At 51.2% G+C, this 18,641-nt stretch overlaps 1 protein-coding gene, 1 long non-coding RNA gene and 1 pseudogene across 2 annotated transcripts in view; 1 reads left to right on the top strand and 2 right to left on the bottom strand.

Moving 5' to 3' along the window:
* Positions 1 to 18,641, top strand: part of LOC144581420 (uncharacterized) — a 126,207-nt gene that overhangs the window by 30,765 nt on the left and 76,801 nt on the right. The window lies entirely within an intron of this gene.
* On the bottom strand, positions 5,152 to 16,815 carry LOC100404216 (NUT family member 2G-like). Its single transcript, XM_078365152.1, has 7 exons — positions 16,694 to 16,815; positions 13,833 to 14,526; positions 11,951 to 12,079; positions 10,833 to 10,972; positions 10,080 to 10,369; positions 9,492 to 9,608; positions 5,152 to 5,801 (listed from the first exon to the last, which is right to left on the bottom strand). Exons 1-7 carry the CDS (start codon positions 16,707 to 16,709, stop codon positions 5,724 to 5,726), a joined length of 1,464 nt encoding a protein of 487 aa, XP_078221278.1. The 5' UTR covers positions 16,710 to 16,815; the 3' UTR covers positions 5,152 to 5,723.
* On the bottom strand, positions 8,110 to 9,457 carry LOC144577613 (NUT family member 2G pseudogene; annotated as a pseudogene).

Genomic DNA, 18,641 nt, shown 5'->3' with positions numbered 1-18,641 from the left:
GAAGCGATTCTCCTGCCTCAGTCCCCTAAGTAGCTGGGATTACAGGCATGCACCACCACACCTAGCTAATTTTGTATTTTTAGTAGAAACAGGGTTTCTCCATGTTGGTCAGGCTGGTCTTGAACTCCTGACCTCAGGTGATCTGCCCACCTCGGCCTCCCAAAGTGCTGGGATTATAGGCTGAGCCACCACGCCCTGCCCATGTTAGTTTTTAACATGAGTGTGCATGTAGTTGTTAGTATGTTCTTTTATTATCTGTTTAGTGACTACAGGATCTGTGGTTATATCTTCTCTTTCAGTGCTGGCGTTCTTAATTTGAATCTCCTCTATTATTTTAGCATCACAAGATTACAAACTGTACTGATTGTATTAAAAAACAATTTTAAGCTGTGTTGCAGTGGCTCATGCCTGTAGTCCTAGCACTTTGGGAGGCCAAAGTGGGCAGATCACTTGAGGTCAGGAGTTTGAGACCAGCCTGGCCAACATGATGAAACCTCATGTTTACTAAAAATACAAAACTTGGCCGGGCATTGTGGCATGTGCCTGTAGTCCCAGCTACTCAGGAGGCTGAGGCAGGAGAATGGCTTGAACCCAGAATGGGGAGGTTACAGTGAGCCGAGATTACACCATTGCACTCTATCCTGGGCAGGGCAAGACTCTGTCTCAAAAAAAAAATTTTTTTTTAATTGTATTGATTTTCTCTTTAAAGTTTTATTGATTTATTCTTCCATTATTTCCTTTCCTCTGCATGCTCTGATTTTATTTTGCTCTTTTTCTCGTTTCTTTATGTGAAAGCTTAAATGATTGATATGAGATTTTTCTTTTTTTCTAATATATGCATCTAGTGTTGATTATTTGCTTCTTCACAATGCTTAATCTGTGTCTTACCACATTTTATATGTTTTATTTTTATTTAGGTTTATATTATTTTTAATTTTCCCCAAGATTTCCCTTTTTAACTCATGAGCTATTTAGAAGAATGCACTTCAATTTCCATATGTTTGAGGGATTTTTTTTCTTATTTTTATATAATGAAAGCTTATACTCTGAACACATTAGGTTAAAATTCAATTACACTTGTTTGGTTACATTATATAGGTTGTTCAAGTATCATTGGAGCAGACTTTTCAGATATTAACTTTATGTAGTGGTTGTCAGTTATTTGCACTTGTAGAGTGGCAAATAAAAAATACTCTGAAAATATGACCCTCAGGCCACTGGAGAAGCTCACAGAAACAGAAATAGTGGGAATTTTCTGAGTCCCCAAGTGCTCATTGCCTTCTGGGCCAGCACACAGGGATCCAACAAAGCCAGAATAAGTGTTCAGAATCAGGTGTGGAATAGAAGCATGGGGAATGTCCTGGCATCAACTAGCTGGTTCTAGTGACCCATGCAGGGTCCCATGGGATAAGCTGGCTTGTGCCGTTACTCTCTCAAGACTCTCCTTCTGCATGTCAATGAGTGAATCTGTATTTGGACATGTTCACATGAACTGATTGGAAGAGGCAAGATAAATTTATCATGACCAATCCCTTTAGGATTGGTTTTAGGAACTTACTGATCCTGTATTCACCTTGGGTGTTTGTCTGTTGTGTTTGCTCTCAGAGAATGTCTTTTCATCCCAAATACACTTCTACAGATACATCCAATACAAGTCCCTAGTCATGATCTTTGGAATGAACGAATATATTTCAAAGAACATTAGAAGGAAGGCCTATAGCATGAGAGGTAGAACTGGTCCTTCAGAGGACTGGGATGAAGAAGAGAAATGAACCAGCATTAGGACAACCTTAATCTCAATGTATTTGCCTAACATAAGCTCCCAGGGCACAGTTGTATGCACAGAGTATCCTTGATGACATCATAACTCAGAATTCAGTAAAACAGCTTATTAGGTCCCTCACAGGGGATGTGCTAGGGTGGTGGCCACTCTTGAGGGTCTGTGCCCAGTGATGAAAAATAGAATGAAGGTTGTTTTAAAATGCAAAATAGAACAACCGTACTATTCAACAATCCTACTTCTCAGTATATAACCTGAAGAATTAAAGGCAGGATCTCAAAAAGATATTTCCACATCCATGTATGTTTCAGTCTTCTTCACAATAGCCAAGAGATAAAAGCAATCCAAATGACTTTGGTAGATGAAAGGATACAATAACGGTGTGTATATGTATGTGTATGTGAATGTACACATACCATATTTTATATATATATTATACCATATATATATATACGTATTCTATCATATATATATATATATATATATATATATATATATATATATATATAAAATAGAAGACTAAGCTGCCTTTAGAATGAAGGAAACCATGTCACATGCTACAACATGGATGAACTCCAAGAACATTGTGCTAAGTGAAATAAGCCAATAACAAAAAGACAAATTTTTTTTTCGTATGAAGTATTTAAAGTAGTCAAAATCACAGTAGTGGCTGCTGAGGGTCGGGAGTGAGAGTGGTGGTGATGGGATTAGTGTTTAGTATAGAAAATTTTAGTTTTGAAAGCTGAAAAATTTCTAAAGATGTAAATTTCTAAAGATTAAGAAGAATATCCTTAACGTGTCAAGTATATTCACAGTGATGCAAATGTATTTAACATTATTGCACTGTACACTTCAAATTGCTTTAAATGATTTTTTTCAAAAGCAGCAGCATAAGAATAAATCTTCATGAGCTAGATGATTTCTTAGATATGACACCAAAAGCACAAGTAACAAAAGAACACATAGATAAATTGGACTTCATCCAAAGTAAAAAACTTCTGTGCTTCAAAGGGTACTACTCAGAAAGTAAATGACGGCTGGGCACAGTGGCTCAGGTCTATAATCCCAGCACTTTGGGAGGCCGAGGTGGGGGAGGATTTTTTGAGCTCAGGAGTTCAAGACCATCCTGGGCAACACAGCGAGACCCTGCCTCTATACGGAAAAAAAAAAAAGAAAGTTAAGTACAACCCATGGAATGGGAGACTATTACTGCAAATTATATCCTGTAAAGGGTTTCTTTGTTTTTTTGGGGGGGGACGGCGTCTTGCTTTGTTGCCCAGGCTGGAATGTAGTGGCATGATCCAAGCTTACTTCAACCTCCACCTTCTAGGTTCAAGTGATTCTCCTACCTCAGCCTCCAGAGTACCTGGGATTACAAGCACACACCACCATGCCGAGCTAATTTTTGTATTTTTAGTAGAGGTGGGGTTTCACCACATTGGCCAGGCTGGTCTTGAACTCCTGACCTCAGGTGATCCACCCATCTTGGCCTCCCAAAGTGCTGGGATTACAGGGGTGAGCCACCTCACCTGGCCCCCCGAAAGAATTTTTACCGGGTATATATAGAGAGTTCTTATAACTCAGTGACAACACACAAACCAGTTAAAAATGAGAAAATGACAAGGGCATATTGCCTCAAAGAAGATAACACAAATGACCAATAAGCACATGAAAGAGGTTCAACGCCAGGGAAGCACAAATGAAAACTATGATGAGATGAGACTTCAGAATCACTGGGATGGCTTTATCAAAAAGAGAGATGATAAACGTCGGCTGGAATGTGGAGACAAACTGAGACCCTCACACAGCTAGTGGGTATATAAAATGATATCTCTACTCTGGAAATAGTCTGGTACCTTCTGAAATTGTTACACATAGAGTTTACATGTGGCCCATCACTTTCACTCTTAGATATATAGCTATGAGGAATGAAAACATACATCCCCACAAAACATTGTACACAAATATCTTAGAAGTGTTATCCACAATAACCACAAAAAGTGAAAACAACCCAAGTGTTCATCACCTGGTGTATAAATAATATCCACCAGTGGAATATTATTCAGCAACAAAAAGATTTGATGTGATGATAGATGCTAAAAACATGGGTGAACCTTGGAAATATTCGTAGTAAAATAAGACAGGTTGCAAAAGATGTATATTGTATGATTCCACTCATATGAAAGTCCAGAGTATGTAAGGCTATGTAGAAAGTACATTCGTGGTTACATAGGCCTAGAGTACAGATGGGGGGACAGCTAAATGACAGAGTTTTGTTTTTTTTTCTTCACTGTGTCACCTTGTCTGGAGTGTAGTGGCACAATCTCAGCTCACTGCAATCTCTGCCTCTGGGTTTCAAGTAATTCTCCTGCCTCAGCCTCTCGTGTAGCTGGGATCACATGTGTACCATCACGCCCAGCTAGTTTTTGTATTTTTAGTAGAGAAGGGGCTTTGCCATGTTGGCCGAGCTGGTCTTCAACTCCTGACCTCAAGTGATCCACCCACCTTGGCCTCCCAAAGTGTTGGGATTACAGGCATGGGCCACTGCGCACAAACTAGGGATTTTTTTCTTTTCTTTCTTCTTTTTTCTTTTCTTTTCTTTTTTTTTTGATACCAAGTTTTGCTCTTGGTGCCCAGGCTGGAGTGCAGTAGTGTGACCTCGGCTCACTGCAGCCTTCGCCTCCCAAGTTCAAGCGATTCTCCTGCCTCAGCCTCTCAAGTAGCTGGGACTACAGGCACCCGCCACCACACCCAGCTAATTTTTTGTATTTTTAGTAGCGATGGAGTTTTACCCTGTTGGCCAGGCTGGTCATGAACTCCTGACCTCAGGTGATTCACCTGCCTCGGCCTCCCAAAGTGCTAGAATTACAGTAGTGAATCACCATGCCCGACCAGGGGTTTCTTTTTGAGGCGATAAAAATATTCTAAAGTTTATCAAGGTGATGCTTGCAAATTCTGTAAGGAGACTTAATGCAGTGACGGCTGCCAATTCTATAAATAAATTTAATGTGGTGATGGTTGCAAATTCTATGTAAAACACAAATTGTATAATTTCAATGAGTGAAAGCATGCTATGTGAATGTCTTAATAAAGTTTTTCTTTTCAAAATGAGCTGGCCGGGCACGGTGGCTCAAGCCTGTAATCCCAGCACTTTGGGAGGCCGAGGCGGGTGGATCACGAGGTCAAGAGATTGAGACCATCCTGGTCAACATGGTGAAACTCCATCTCTACTAAAAAATACAAAAAAAATTAGCTGGGCATGATGGCGCGTGCCTGTAATCCCAGCTACTCAGGAGGCTGAGGCAGGAGAATTGCCTTAACCCAGGAGGCGGAGGTTGCGGTGAGCCGAGATCGCGCCATTGCACTCCAGCCTGGGTAACAAGAGCGAAACTCTGTCTCCAAATAAATAAATAAATAAATAATAAAAATGAGCAAAGGGTAGAATGTTAACATGGCCCACATCTATGTGGTAGGTGTATTGGTTTCTATCCTATTTTTTTAATGTGGTTTCTATTGTATTTTTCATGTGACCTGGGTGCGTGAGCAGGGAGGCCAAGCTCACTGAGAGCCTCAGCACACCCCCAGCACCTGGTGTGAGGGAGCTGCCTGGCTTCCCTGAGCATGGATGTGATGACTTCACAGGTGTTTGCAGATTCCCTTTCACTGTGTCCTACAGCACTCCTGGTTCATATGTGATAAGTTGCACTTGCGGTGGAGGTGTGCTGACCATTGTAAAGGGCTGAGCCTTTCTTCGTTCTTTCCCATAGCTCTGGTGCACGGTTTTCAGATACCAGTTAGAAAAGAAGTTCCTGAGATAATAGAACTTGTGCTAGTCACACAGGGCTGCTAGGGTAAAGTGTCATAGACTTGGGGGATGGGTGGGGCATGTATTAAGAAAATTAATATATTTATTTGTCACAGTCTGGGGTCTGGAAGTCCAAGGTTAGGGTCCCAGTGTGCTGAGGTTCTGGTGAGGGCATTCTTCCTGGCTTGTAGACGGCCGCCTTCTCACTGTGTCCTCCTGTTGGGGAAAGAGAGCTCTGGGGTCTCTGCTTCTTACCAGGGCCCACCAGGGCCCTAATCCCAACATTAGGGCCCCACTCTCATGGTCTCCTCTAACCCTGAAGAACTCCCAAAGGCCCCATCTCTGAATACCATCATCTATCCTGGATTAGGGCTTCAACACAGGAATTGGCGGGAGCGGGGAAATGAACATTCAGTCTATCAGGGCCCTCCAGTCACCCACACTGTCCCCGTTTAGGGGCAGATTGTAGGGCACAGGGGGGACATAGAGGTGGACGAAGCACAGGTTCTTCCTCCTGGGAATGGTTCAGCCAAAACAAGGACAGGGACGTGGGGCAGACAACAGCCAGTGGGGTAACGAGCAGGAGTCCCAAGGTGTCACTAAGTCGAAGTGTCACTTTGATCCTTAGGCGAGGAAGTTGGCTGAGCACCCACACACATCAGAGTACAGACCACGTTCCCTTCAAACACGGCTCACTTGCCATTCCTCAACCCTGCAAAGGGAAGGTGCTACCTCGTCTCCTGAGGATGGCCCTGAAGGTAGAGGAGTCACGGGAGCTGCGCACATCACCCACCAGTGACTCTTCACTCCCCACATTTTCCCCAATGGGCTGATGTGCACGGAGCTGGGGAAGCCCTGTCAAGATAAACTCTTCTTCCCAAAGGCCACAGAGGGCAGGATCTGACACTGCCCACATGGAGCAGAAGGGATGGGGCAGAGGGGCATCTGTCTAGCTGACGGGTGTGTTCTGTGGGTGGATGGGGCCGGAGAGGACCCAAACATGGCTCCCTTTGTCACTCAGTGGATGGGCCAGACCGCTGTGTACCGGACAGCTGTGCCCCACCACCCTCTGCTTCTGGGCCAGGCCCTGGCACCATGACCACAGCTCTGCATGCAGGTAGTGCTGGGACCAGTGCTCTGGCAGTCACCGTGGCCATGAGCCAACAAGTACCCTGGGGAGGAATCGGAAGTCAGACAGTGAAGAAGGTGTTGGCCAGGAGGGAATCGGGGTTGGGGGGGTGGGTGCTGGGTCCTGTCTATGCTGGAATCTGAGATTCTGAGAAGGGGGGTAGGGGTAAGGGGATAGAGGTCAGACATATGGGGTGAGGGGAGTTCAGCAGAGATGGGGAGGACAGGACAATGTGGGAAAGTGCAGAGCATCCTCCCCAGCCTCAGTCCCTCTCCTGATGCAGTCCTCATCTCACTCTTAGACTCCAGAATTCTCCCTTCAGCGAACACCTGGCCCCGACTTCCAGGGCACTTCCCAGACAGCCAGTGCCACATCCCAGGCAGCCCCTGCTCTGCCCTTGGGGTCTGTGCCTGGCAAAAGGGCGGCTGACCCTCGGCCCCTCTCGGCCTGGGTCCGAGCTCTCCCTGGCCCTAGGAGCAGCAGACACACCCACCCTGCACCTGGCAGGCTGGCCATGCTTGTGCCCTCTGGTGATGGTGGGTTGGGAGGGAACAGTTTCAGATACCAATGTAAGTCTGTGTCTGCATCAATTTCACCCAAGGGTTCAGTCATCATATGGGAAGGGAATCATAGCTGTGGGGGGGCTCCATGCAGGATTCTGAGGGCCCCTGAGGCCAGTCCGTTTGGCCACAGCAAGGAGCATCTGCTTCCACCAGTTGGACAAGACTCTTTCCTGCCCAGAAACTGGCAGAGGGACTTCCCCTGCTCTCCATCCACCGTCATATCCCAAGCACACCCCTGTGGATGGATGCCTCAACATCTCCCCTCAGCCCAGGGCCTGAGCTCTTCCTGATGAGGATTAAGCAGGAGTGACTGCCTCTCCCCGTGTCCATGTTGTGGGCAGCTGCCTTCTCCTCAGCTCCCATGGGGCAGAACAAGAGCCAGCCAGCTCTCATCCCAGGATTTTCCAGGGATGCTGATAACTAAAGCAGGTGGGGCCTTGTAAGTGGGTGATGGGAGGGATCAGGGCTTCCTCAGCATCCGTCAGTCCCTGGAGCATCTGAAGGGGCAACCTAACCTGGCGGAATGAGTGGGGCTGGCTCCCATGGGTCCCCAGTGCCTGGCATCTCCCAGTCCCTCTGCACTCCTTCACAGACCCTCTCCACTGAGCAGCAGCCCTGAGGATAGAGGCAGCAGCCCCGAGAGCATTTCCAACACAACTATGTTTGTTTGTATTTATACAGGAGACCCCCAAGGTGTTGCTCCCCACTTCCTACCCCTTCCCCCAGGCCCTCCCTTCCTGTTCAGCCACACTCTTCCTCCCCTTCCTCCCCGACTCTCTCCCTCCCCTCCCTCCCCCACCCGCCCCCACCCTCCAAAGCCAATGCCCAGCAAGATCAGCACTGGGGGAGAAGTCTTTGCTTTGGGTCACCTGGTGCCATGAGGGTCTGAGAGTTGAGAGCCCCACCCTTGGGGATTGGCACCAGAGAGCCTGCCCTGTCCCTCTACTGGCTACAGTGCTGCATTTTTTTGAATCTTAGAGAGCAAGGGATCACCCTTTCTCTTTTGGGACTGTGAGGGGCCACCCAGCCCCCAAGTCAAGGATTGCACCCCAGAGACTCTGAGCCCAGGCCCTAGGTGGGGCATCTGAACAGCAGGGGATGGGCCTCTGGAGAGAGCTCGCTTCTTGGACTTGGTGGCAGGAGCAGGTGCTGGGCTGAGGCCTCTTCTCTTTGCAGATTGGAACTGAAGAGCTCCCTGGGGTCCCCGCCCTTCTGGGCTGAGAAGGCCCGAGGCAGGGACAGGGCTCTGGGACAGCTTCCAGGGCCACAGCCTGTAGTTGGTACCCACGACAGAAACCATACCAGGGATTTCCCTCTCCTCCTCACTTGACCCCTTAGACAGCCTGCATGACTCCTTGACAGGAGAGGCTCCAGGGAGACCCCAGGTGTCCTTAGTCCCCATGCCTGGGCAAGTGGGTATATGGTCCTGGGGAGGACAGTCTGGCCCAGCAGCCCAAAGCCAGCAGGAATCCAGTCTCTCCCCATCCCAGTGCACTCTGCCTTGTCCCTGATGGTCCTGGGAGGCCGTCTGGGGGGCAGATCTGTGGTCCTGGGGAGCAGAGTATGGCCAGGCAGCCCTCAGCCTGCTAGAATCCAGCCTTTCCAAAAGGACAACAGGGTTTTTGGACCTGCTCCTGCCAGTGCACGCTCTGCCTCATCCCTGAGGGTCCCAAGGAGCCATCTAGGGTGGGCAGGTTTCCATGCTGACCCCTTGTTGGGGGCCAGGGATATCTCTCTCTGCTCCTTGGCCCACTGTAGACTCAGAAGAGATTGAGTCCAGCTGGGTGGTGCCATGACTAGGGGCTGCCCTCTCACACCGTTCCTCCTTCAAGGATAGGAGGCGCTTCTCTGCTCCTGCAGGATGAAACAGGGCACTTACTGGCTCTGCCCCAAATGTGAGCAGGGCCCAGAGTGGTGGAGACCAAGGCACTTGGGCGGCAGGCAGGGAGGCCTGAGGCAGCTGGGCTTCCTGTCAAAGACAGAGGGTGTGGCTCTGCTGGGCATCCCGCTGGACCTCACTGCAGTTTGCATCCTGACTTCCCTCCCCGGCTCCTCTCCATCCTGCTGCGTCTGAACCTGCACCTCCCCACCTCGGACTGGCTCCCCAAGAAGCCGAGCATCCCCCGCAGGGTGGAGTAGACAATCAGGTGGGGCTTGTGTGCCGGGTCCCTCCTGCCCATGGGGTACCTGGGTTCCCCTCCCTGCCTGTTCTACCTGGGCAAGGGTGAGTCCTTCCTCCTGCTCCAGCTCCTGGCTTAGGGCCAAGAAATCCATCTGTGGATCCGGGGAAAGCAATTCTTCCAGGAATCGGGGGTGAATGATGGCCTCCACCTGGAAACAGAAGGAAGAAGGCGTGAGGGTCCTGGGCAGGAAGTAACCTGAAGCCAAGGACACCTGGAGGAGATGCAGAAAGCAGTGAGCGCCCCGTCCCCACCCTTCTGGAGCTGTCTCATGTTATGGCAACCACCAGCTCCACATACAGACCACAGACCTGTTAGCATACACACATGCAGACAGAGACACACAAACCACACACAGACACAAACAGACCCACATACGACACAGGAAAATAGACACAAGTAACGTACACACTCCACACTCACAGCCACAGAGACACATAGTAACAAATCACAGACACAAACACACAGACACACACAATCACATACACAGACCCTCAAATCCACGGAAACACACACATCCACCCCCTATGGAGTAGCTAAGGAACAGAGCTTAATTCCAAGGACCTGTGAGTGCCCCCCGCCCCCAGAGTCCTGCAGACCCCAGCACTTCAGGTCAGCCCACCTTGGTGACGAAGTCTTTCTGGGAACACAGATTGTCAATGTAGCTCAGGAGGTCGGGGTCTGAAAGCATCCCGTCCTCTTCCTGCTCCACTTCGCCCTCTTCCCGTTGTCCCTCGAGCTCCCCCGTGGCCCCAGTGGGAGGCCCCAGCAGCTCCTCCATGATATCCACATACTCCTGCACCACTTCAGGGGGGATCTCCTCAGGGGCCTTGGTCTCCACTGGCTGCTGAGGCCTGGGTGGTGGCAGGCAGGCAGGCGGGGCCTTGGGGCCGGCCTTACTGGGAAGGTACACTGAGGCAGGGAGGGAGGAGGATGGGCGTGGTGAGGGCTGCTTCTCCTGCCTGCATCACACAGGGGAGGGCAGGGCTCAGGGACCTGAAGTGGGTCCCAGCTGGGTCAGGACCACGTGAACCACAGTGCCCCCAGAGGAAATGCCGCATGAGGGGCACTTGTGAGACAGCATCCTTTTAGAGGAAGTTTGGAGTCACTGATATGCTGAGTACTCTACCGGCTCATCCCTGCTTCCTGGGTGGATTGTATGTTGAGTTTTGGAATGGTGAGGGGAGAGAGTAGCTAGGAAACGTGACCAGGTGAATACCCACTTCATGACCACGGGCCGCCCAGCTCCCCGGCTCCCCTGAGCTGTCTTGTTGGAAGGAACAAATCCCTCTCTTGAAGGGAGGCATGGGGTGTGGGGACAGTGGCCTCCCTCCAGGCTTTGCCGTGGCTCCTGTGGGATTGTGGGAAGCCCTACCTGGCTCCTTGACCACCCCAGGGGCTGATTGTCCTTGAGGTTTAAGCCTTGGCAGGGCTGGAGGAGGCAGGCACTGGGGCCCCTTCATCCACTGCGACTTCTGAATCTGCCTCTCCTCCTCAGCCTCAAACTCGAGGAACCTAGGGTGAAGAAGGTGCAGGTTGTGCTGAGATGGTCCAGGCCCCCTGCCCCCAGGACCAGGCAACAGCCGATGGCAGGGATGTGAAGGGGTGCCTCAGGCGGGCTGTCCAGGCTTTCCCTGGGGCCCATCCCCCCATCCCAGGAGGGAACTGCTCCCAGAGTTCTGGGGTCTCCCTCCCTCACCCAGCCCCTGCAGAGCCCATGGCATCAACAGGGCTTTCTGACTCAAGTCAGGACCACGAGGCCCTGGAGGTCACCAGGGGGACCCCTCTTCCAGGCATCAGCTGGCCAGGGGTGGCGTTTATGGCAGAAGGTGTCAGGAATGTTGCCCAGATGCAGGAGTCCTGAGGTTGGACTGGGGGTTCCCTGAAGGATAACCCAGGAGCACAAGGCCTGGGAGACCCATGGTCAGGAGGAAGCAAAAGATGAGCCCAGAAGACAGGGCCTTTTCCCCTGAGGCTGCTGTCTTTCTGTCTTAAAGGAGGGGACTATGAGGAGGAAAGGCAGGCAGACCAGAGATGGGTCTCATGGTGTCCTGGATGCAGGTCTCCCCTGACCCAGCACAGGTATCTCCAATCCTGGCCAGGCCGGGATGGGCAAAAACCGACTTCTGGCCACTGCTGTGAGGAGAGTGCACCCCGCTCTGTCTATAGTCGCCAGCGCCCCTTCGTTCCACCCCACAGCTGGAGGTGACCATCTTTGAGCTGTGATGCTGACTGCTCCCTCCATGACCCCCAGTGTCAGGCAGGGGTTGTCCCCAGACCAGGCAGGGTGTGGCTTCCCACCTGGGCAGGATAGAGACCCCAGAGCACTCTAGGAGGGAGGAGCAGCTTCCTGAGGGAGCCAGGGGCCCAGGAGGGCCTGTGTTTGTCCACACCCTCCTCATGCTTCATGCTGAGAAGCCACCATGGCCACCGGGCCTCTGTCACCCTCTCTCACCCTGCCATGCGGGCTCTGCCCCTGCACCCCAGACTCACTTTCCTGCCATCTCATAGTAGATCATCCGGTCAAAGTTGCTAGTGTGCTGCCATTCCCGCATGGCCCGCCACAGTCCCTCCTCCAGGGTCATGCTGGGCTTCCGCCGTGCCAGGGATCTGAGAACTGGGCTGTAAGGTGGTGCAGTCAGTCCCAGTCCACAAGCCCACCTGGTCCCAATACCCGGCCCCTGTCCTCCCCACATGTGTCCTGCCATGTGTCCCTGTCCTGTTCTCCCCAATGTGGGTTCCTCAGCCTCCAGGACACACCCCCAATATCAAACATCAACACAAGCCACCGGGTGGCCTCTCTGACTGCCCCTCGAGTCCTCAGTGTTGACAAGTGAACTCAGTACTATGGGTGGAATGTGTGTGTCCCCAGCATTCCTGTGCTGAAGCCCTCAGCCCTGGTGTGTCTGTTCTTGGAGTCAATCAGGGTAAGAGCAGGTCATGTGGGTGGGTTCCTGTCATGGCAGCTGAGCCCTGATAAGGGCAGGAGGAGACACCAGGGCTCTCCCTCTTAGCCTGGGACTTCTGGCCTCTGGAGTTGGTATACATGAATGTGTCCTGATAAAGCACCCAGTCTGTAGGATTTGTTATGGCAGAGCCTGAGCTGACTGAGACAGCGCACACACAGAATGACTGGAGAGTGAGGGTTAACATGCAGGTTTCAGGGCCCCAGGACTGAGAATTTAACCAGCCTTCTGGGGACTCTGGAACAAGGCAGCCCCTGGTGACACAGCCTCAGTGTCCTGGAGAGGAGCGTAAACCAGAACCAAAGCAGAGCACTGTCCAATCCCACTGCTTGTGGAGCCTGTGAGCCTGGGGCGACTCCACTCCAAGAATCAGGGTCCCCAGTGCACCGGGACTCAGCTCAAAGGGAGAATGCAACCAGTTCCAGGATGCAGAGGTGGCAAGATTTTTGGGAACAATGATTGGGCCTCCTAACACCTAAACCCTGGGCAGGGGACTTGCCTAGAGGAGTGGCCAGTATATTGCATAGTAGATGTGCTCAAGCTCCCGTGGAGTACGGGTTTGTTCATCAGTGGGGGCATGGTCACAGAGGCACTGCAGGATGGAGAGAGGCAGGACTGGGACTGAATCTACAAACTCTCAGATGCTGGCATTGCTGCTTCAGTCACCACAGTCCACGGCCCTGGGCTGCTGGGCTCGTCGTTCACTCAGAGCCATCAGTGGAGCCCGTGGCTTTGGGGAGCGCTGTCCTAGATGGCCTAGTTCTGATAGTGATAGCAATAGGGACAGTAATCATAACTGCTATCATGTAATGTGTCACAGCATGTGCCGGGCACTGTGTTGCATGCATCATATGTGAGCTCAAGTCACCTGTTCGCCATCCTCTGAATGAAGCACCATCGCCCCTTTTTCTAGGAGGGATTGAGGGTGAAGCTGCAAATACCTGCCCAGCATGGACCCTAGTATGGGTCCCAAAACCATTCCCTGTGCAGGCATGTGCCAGGTTCCTGCAGCTCCCACCCCCAGTCCCATGTGATGTGCCCCTGGCCTTCGCCACTCAGGTCAAGGGGAAGCACTGGGGCACACTCAAAGTCCTAAACCCAACCCGTGGCTCATGTTGGACCGGGAACCCTCTCTGACCTGGGTGTTCTGTAAACATTGTCATGAAAATGATTGAAAGTAAGGATTGGCTGGACTCACAGGACAGTGAGGGGCAGGTGAGATGAGGCCCCTAAGAGTCTGTCCTGAGTGGCAGCAGATTAATGTTGCTGAAAATGTGCCCTTCCATAGCTCAACCCATCACCTTCAACACCGCCCTGCAAGCTCCCCTGAACAGCGTGACCTCCCGTCCACCCAGCAGCCTCTTTATGGGTGAGCTGCAGGATGAGCTCCGGTGCCCCGGGACACTCACATGAAGAAACAGGAAAGTGCTTCCATGTCCGGACTCTGGGGAAGGTGCCTCCGGGCCAGGGGCTTACAGTGCTGCCAGAGCCGTAAGTTCTCATACATGCTCTTGGGGTCGCAGGAGTCGTCCGGGGGGGCCTTGGCCTGGGAGGGAGCCTGGCTGCCCTCTCCATGAGCCCCTTGTGGCCATGACCAAGCATTCCCTGGGGCCATGATGGGGGCTGGCTGGGGAGCCGGTGGTGCTGGAGGAGGAAGGCCCTGGGGCCAGCCTCCTTTGCAGGCCCGGGTGCCCCCAAAGACCTGGGCAGCCATAGCGGGCACCACAGGAGCAGCTGCCAGGGGTTGGGGAGGTGGACATGCGACACCCTCACAGACGGCACCTGGAGCCTGCCAGACGAGGGGGTCCTGAGTTAGGACCAAGGTCTGTGCCTGAGGAGCCTTCACAGGCCCCACTTCTGTCCCCATCTGGACAAGGACGTTGGAAGCCCCAGACCAATTTGGGTTCTGGCCATCCTGTCCTGCCCCCAGAGGGGTCCTGGGGAAGGCAGACAGCACCGGAGGGCCACCTGGAGGAACCACTGCAGTCAGGAGGGGCGGCTCGTTTGCTGGGCCAGAAGCAGGTGTGGTGAAGGACAGAGCCGTGAACACTGGCATGGAGGTGCCTGGGTTCTTGGTCACGCCTGGTCCCAGCACTGGGTATGCTGTGGAGACAAAGGAAAGAGGTGAATGAGCTGGGGTCTGCAGGTCCGCAGTAGTCACTGGGAATCAGAGGTGTGTCCTACCGCTGAGGGCGTGTGACAGGGAAACTCTGCTGCTTGCAAGTGTCCCTGAGTGTGCATCGGATGCTCTGTTCCTCCTCAGGAGGGTCGCTTCACTAGAGAGCCTGGCCCTGGCTCCACTTGACTCCCTGACCCCTGTCTGCCAAGAAGCAACAGCCAAGCCTTTGCTGCCTCTGAGGGTCTCCCTTGGGCATCCCTGGCAGACCCTGCCAGCCTTATAGGCATCTCCCAAGCCATGGGTCAGGGATGAATCTCTCGCTGGCTTGGAGGCCCTCAGCATGCTCAGCAGCAAGTGAGGGGCCACCCCCAGGGCAGTGCTCCGCACTCAGAAGGCCAACAGGAAGCCAGAAGGTTCCTAATATTATGGCCCCATCTCCCCTTCAGTCTTTTTTTCCGTGAAGCTCTTGTAAAGCCCTTTCTTTCCTAACTCAACACAACAAAAGAAAGCCACTGGATAGACCGGGTGTGGTGGTTCACACCTGTAATCCCAGCACTCAGGCCTGTAATCCCAGCACTTTGGGAGGCCAAGGCAGGTGGATCACCTGAGGTCAGGAGTTCAAGACCAGCTTGGTCAACGTGGTGAAACCATGTCTCTACTAAAATACAAAATTCAGCTGAGTGTGATGGCGCACGCCTGTAATCCCAGCTACTCAGGAGTCTGAGGCAGGAGTATTGCTTGAACCAGAAGGCAAAGACAGCAGTGAGCCAAGATTGTACCACTGCATTCTAGCCTGGTTGACAGAGGAAGAATCTGTCTCAAAAGAGAAACAGTGAAAGAAAACCACTGGATGGAAATCTCTCCCAAGTCAGCACCCTGTGAACCCTGAAGATAACCCATACACATCATGCCCAGCCTGCAAGTGATTGTCCTGGCACCATGCACAGCAAGTGCTACACAAGGGTCAGATTTAGGTCACCCTTTCCTCAGTGCTCGGTGGTCCTGGCTGCCACTCAGGAAGCTCTGTTCCCAGGGAGCAGGTCTGAGAAGCAGTGGTGGAGTTCCCTGAGGTACTGTCTTTGCTCAGCCAGCAACAGCGGCACACGATTAGAGCACAGCCAGCAAGCGGTGAGCAGTGGGGCTGTCAAGGGAGGTGTCCGGGAATTTCCACAGCTGCTGGTCATGTTACAGTAGGTCATGGGACAACGAGCCCATCTCTGGATTTTTTCCTTTGAGCTCCCAATAACTGAATACAGTGACCAACCAAGAACCAGAGGTTCTTGGGCCACAGGCCAGGTGTGGCAAAGTTGTCCGGAGCTCATCCTGTTCACTAGGACCTCATGCAGTCTCCAGTCAAGGGGGATAGGGATACAGCACATGCACCTCATCCGTCAGGACACACATCCTAACTTGTATAATAATAATAATAATAAGAGGACCATCTCCCTATTTGTGTGTTACCCTTTTTTCTCTACTGAATAGCCCAGGCCGTGTTGCCTGAACTTCCCCAGCTGCCACCACCCCTGTTAAATCAGAGCCAACAGCCACCTGAACTGACGGAGAAGCCACCACTGGAAAGGGAGCTGAGAGGCTGTGGCAGTTACAGTAGCCCCAGTCTTGCCCACCCAGAGGCTGTCACTGCATGCTCTGTCACAGACAATATACCCAACAGTTTTCTGGCTGAGACCACCTCTCCCCACTCCTCCCTAAGATCCAGAAAATTCCAGTCCAAATCCCTCTGAACACTATGGAAGGGCACCTTCCAGGTGCCTGAAGACACAACACAGGGCTCAGGCTTGTCTGTCATCCTCCCTGGGCCACCAGCACAACACGATCCCACCACTACCTACAAACACATGGTGACATGACCTGCCCCCTCTAGAAAGAATCAGTACGTCCACTCCATCCTATCCCCTATGTGGTGTATTCCCCCAGGCACCTTGGTCCACCTCTAAGGAGCTGTGCTCCTTAACCACAGACTCAGGGTGCCATGGGCCTCCCCAGGTGTGATGTTTTTGGGGACATCCAGTGCTCCCTCCCTCCTCGACATCAGCCCTATCAACTGTCCCCTGGGACAGTTATAAATTTGAATTCCCAAGGATTTGAAACATGGCAGAGACTTGGATAATGCCCCTGTCCCTACAGACTCACCTCCATTTGAAGCCATCCCCTCAGGCTGGATGTCGATCACTGCTGTCTGACAGTTTCCACAATGAGAAAAGTCAAGGGCAGGACCCAGAGAGTGACCTCCCTCAACAGATTCTCCTGAGTTCAGGTAGATGAGGTAAAATTTGAAAGCACATAGGTTTAGAACATAGGACCCCAGACATTCTGCAGTGGGGGAGGGGCAGTGCAGCAGGTACTGGTAGGGGTGGGGCACATTCTGCGAAGGGCTCCAGCCAATAGGCAGGAATTGAGGTTCATTTTCAGCTGGACGGCAGCAACACAGACAGCATGCGCCTCTTCAGGTAACTTTTAAATTGTCCTTCTGGCTCACAGCACAAAGCTTCAACCTGATGTCCCATTTACTTCCATTCTTTGTCAACAGACCTACTTTTGTGCCCCCTCAACCCATGCTCCTTCTTACTTGGGCTCTTTCCCGCTCTTGATGAATCTCAACAGGGGCTGCACTTCCTAAACACAATTTAGGACCCTTCCTAAGAACCCCTGTGTTTGTCAGATGATCCATGTCTGGATTTTCTGCCTGGTTCGGACGATTCAGGCTTTTAGGTGGCTGTGTGCTCATCATTGTTATGGAATCCGTCCTTGTGCTCCCAGGTTGTGTATGTTGCTGCAGTCTGTCCACACCAGCAGGCCAGCCTTCCCATCTCCTTTACTAGAAAGCCTCAGTCCAGGGAAGAGTGTCTATGAGGCCAGAAAGCCTTTCATTTTGTTTCCCAGTGTACTCTGCTGGTATTAAATATTTATTTTTTAATCTTTCAAATGATTTTAATTTAACCAATCAACAGTTTTGCATGATTCTAAATTCAAATTGTGCACAGTTGAATATGCAGTGACCAGTCTTCCTCCAACCTCTTTCCCTGTCCATGACATTTTCCTTCTTGGAGCAAATGGCTGTTCTGATTCCTTTTTATCTTTCCAGAGATATATTATGCAAACAAAAGCATAATGAAGCTCTTTTTGCCATCTAAAAATACTTTCAGGTTTTTTTGGGGTAAAAATTAATATATTAATATGTTTCAGCTTTCTGATATTTGCAGTGACTATGTCTCAGTAATGTCATTCCTGTCTATTTCCTCGGGAAATTGCTAGAATGAGGCATTGTAATATTTTTTAAAAATTAAAAATGCATGGAAGAAGAGTGGCAGGATTTAGCAAGTATGAATAAGGAATACCAAGTGGAATTTGAATTCAAGGTAAACAGGAAATTCGTTTTTATTGTACTTGTGATCCATATGATATTTAGAGTATACTTTTACAACAAATCTGTCCTTTATCTGTTATTCACAACTCGCTGGGATCTTGAACTTTATCTGGTAACTCTTCCCAAAAAAGTGTAACATATTAAGTCATTATTGTTAAGTCTCCCTGTCAGAGTGAGAACTGGCAGTAAGGAGGCTCAAGTGTGAATCTTGGCTGCACTAAACACAACCGTTGCAGAAAAAGAAATAGTCTGGAGGAACGATCCAAGATGGCCGATCGCTAACATCTCGGAATTGTAGCTCTCAGTGGAAGCACAGAGAACTAGAGGACGCCACACTTTCAGACAAATTCTGGTCGCTCACAGAGCAGAAGAACCCCAGCGGAGGAATCACACTGGTCGCCAGTGCGACTCTTGTGGCCGGCGCAGCGGTTTCACCGGCACCTCGGCGCGGCAGCTTTCGGAGCAGAGTAAACAGGGCTGGCTCCCCTTCCTACCGAGGTTTGGAGGACCCACACGGGTCCCCAGCATGATTCCTGAGGCCGGTGCAGTGGCTGTGACTGCACCTTGGCGCGGCAGCTCTCGGCGCATAGTAAACGAGACTGGTTCCCCTTCTGACCGAGCTTTGGAGCCCCGGGAAGGCAGAGGCGCCTATTACGGACACAAGAAGGAAGCCAGACAGGAGAATCCTGGGAAGAAAAGCACCATCAGTCTTAA

Source organism: Callithrix jacchus, chromosome 1 (genome assembly GCF_049354715.1).
Source record: "Callithrix jacchus isolate 240 chromosome 1, calJac240_pri, whole genome shotgun sequence".
Classification (NCBI taxonomy): Eukaryota; Metazoa; Chordata; class Mammalia; order Primates; family Cebidae; genus Callithrix; species Callithrix jacchus.
The sequence above is the reverse complement of the archived record's forward strand: the minus strand, read 5'-3'. Positions and strand labels throughout refer to the sequence as shown.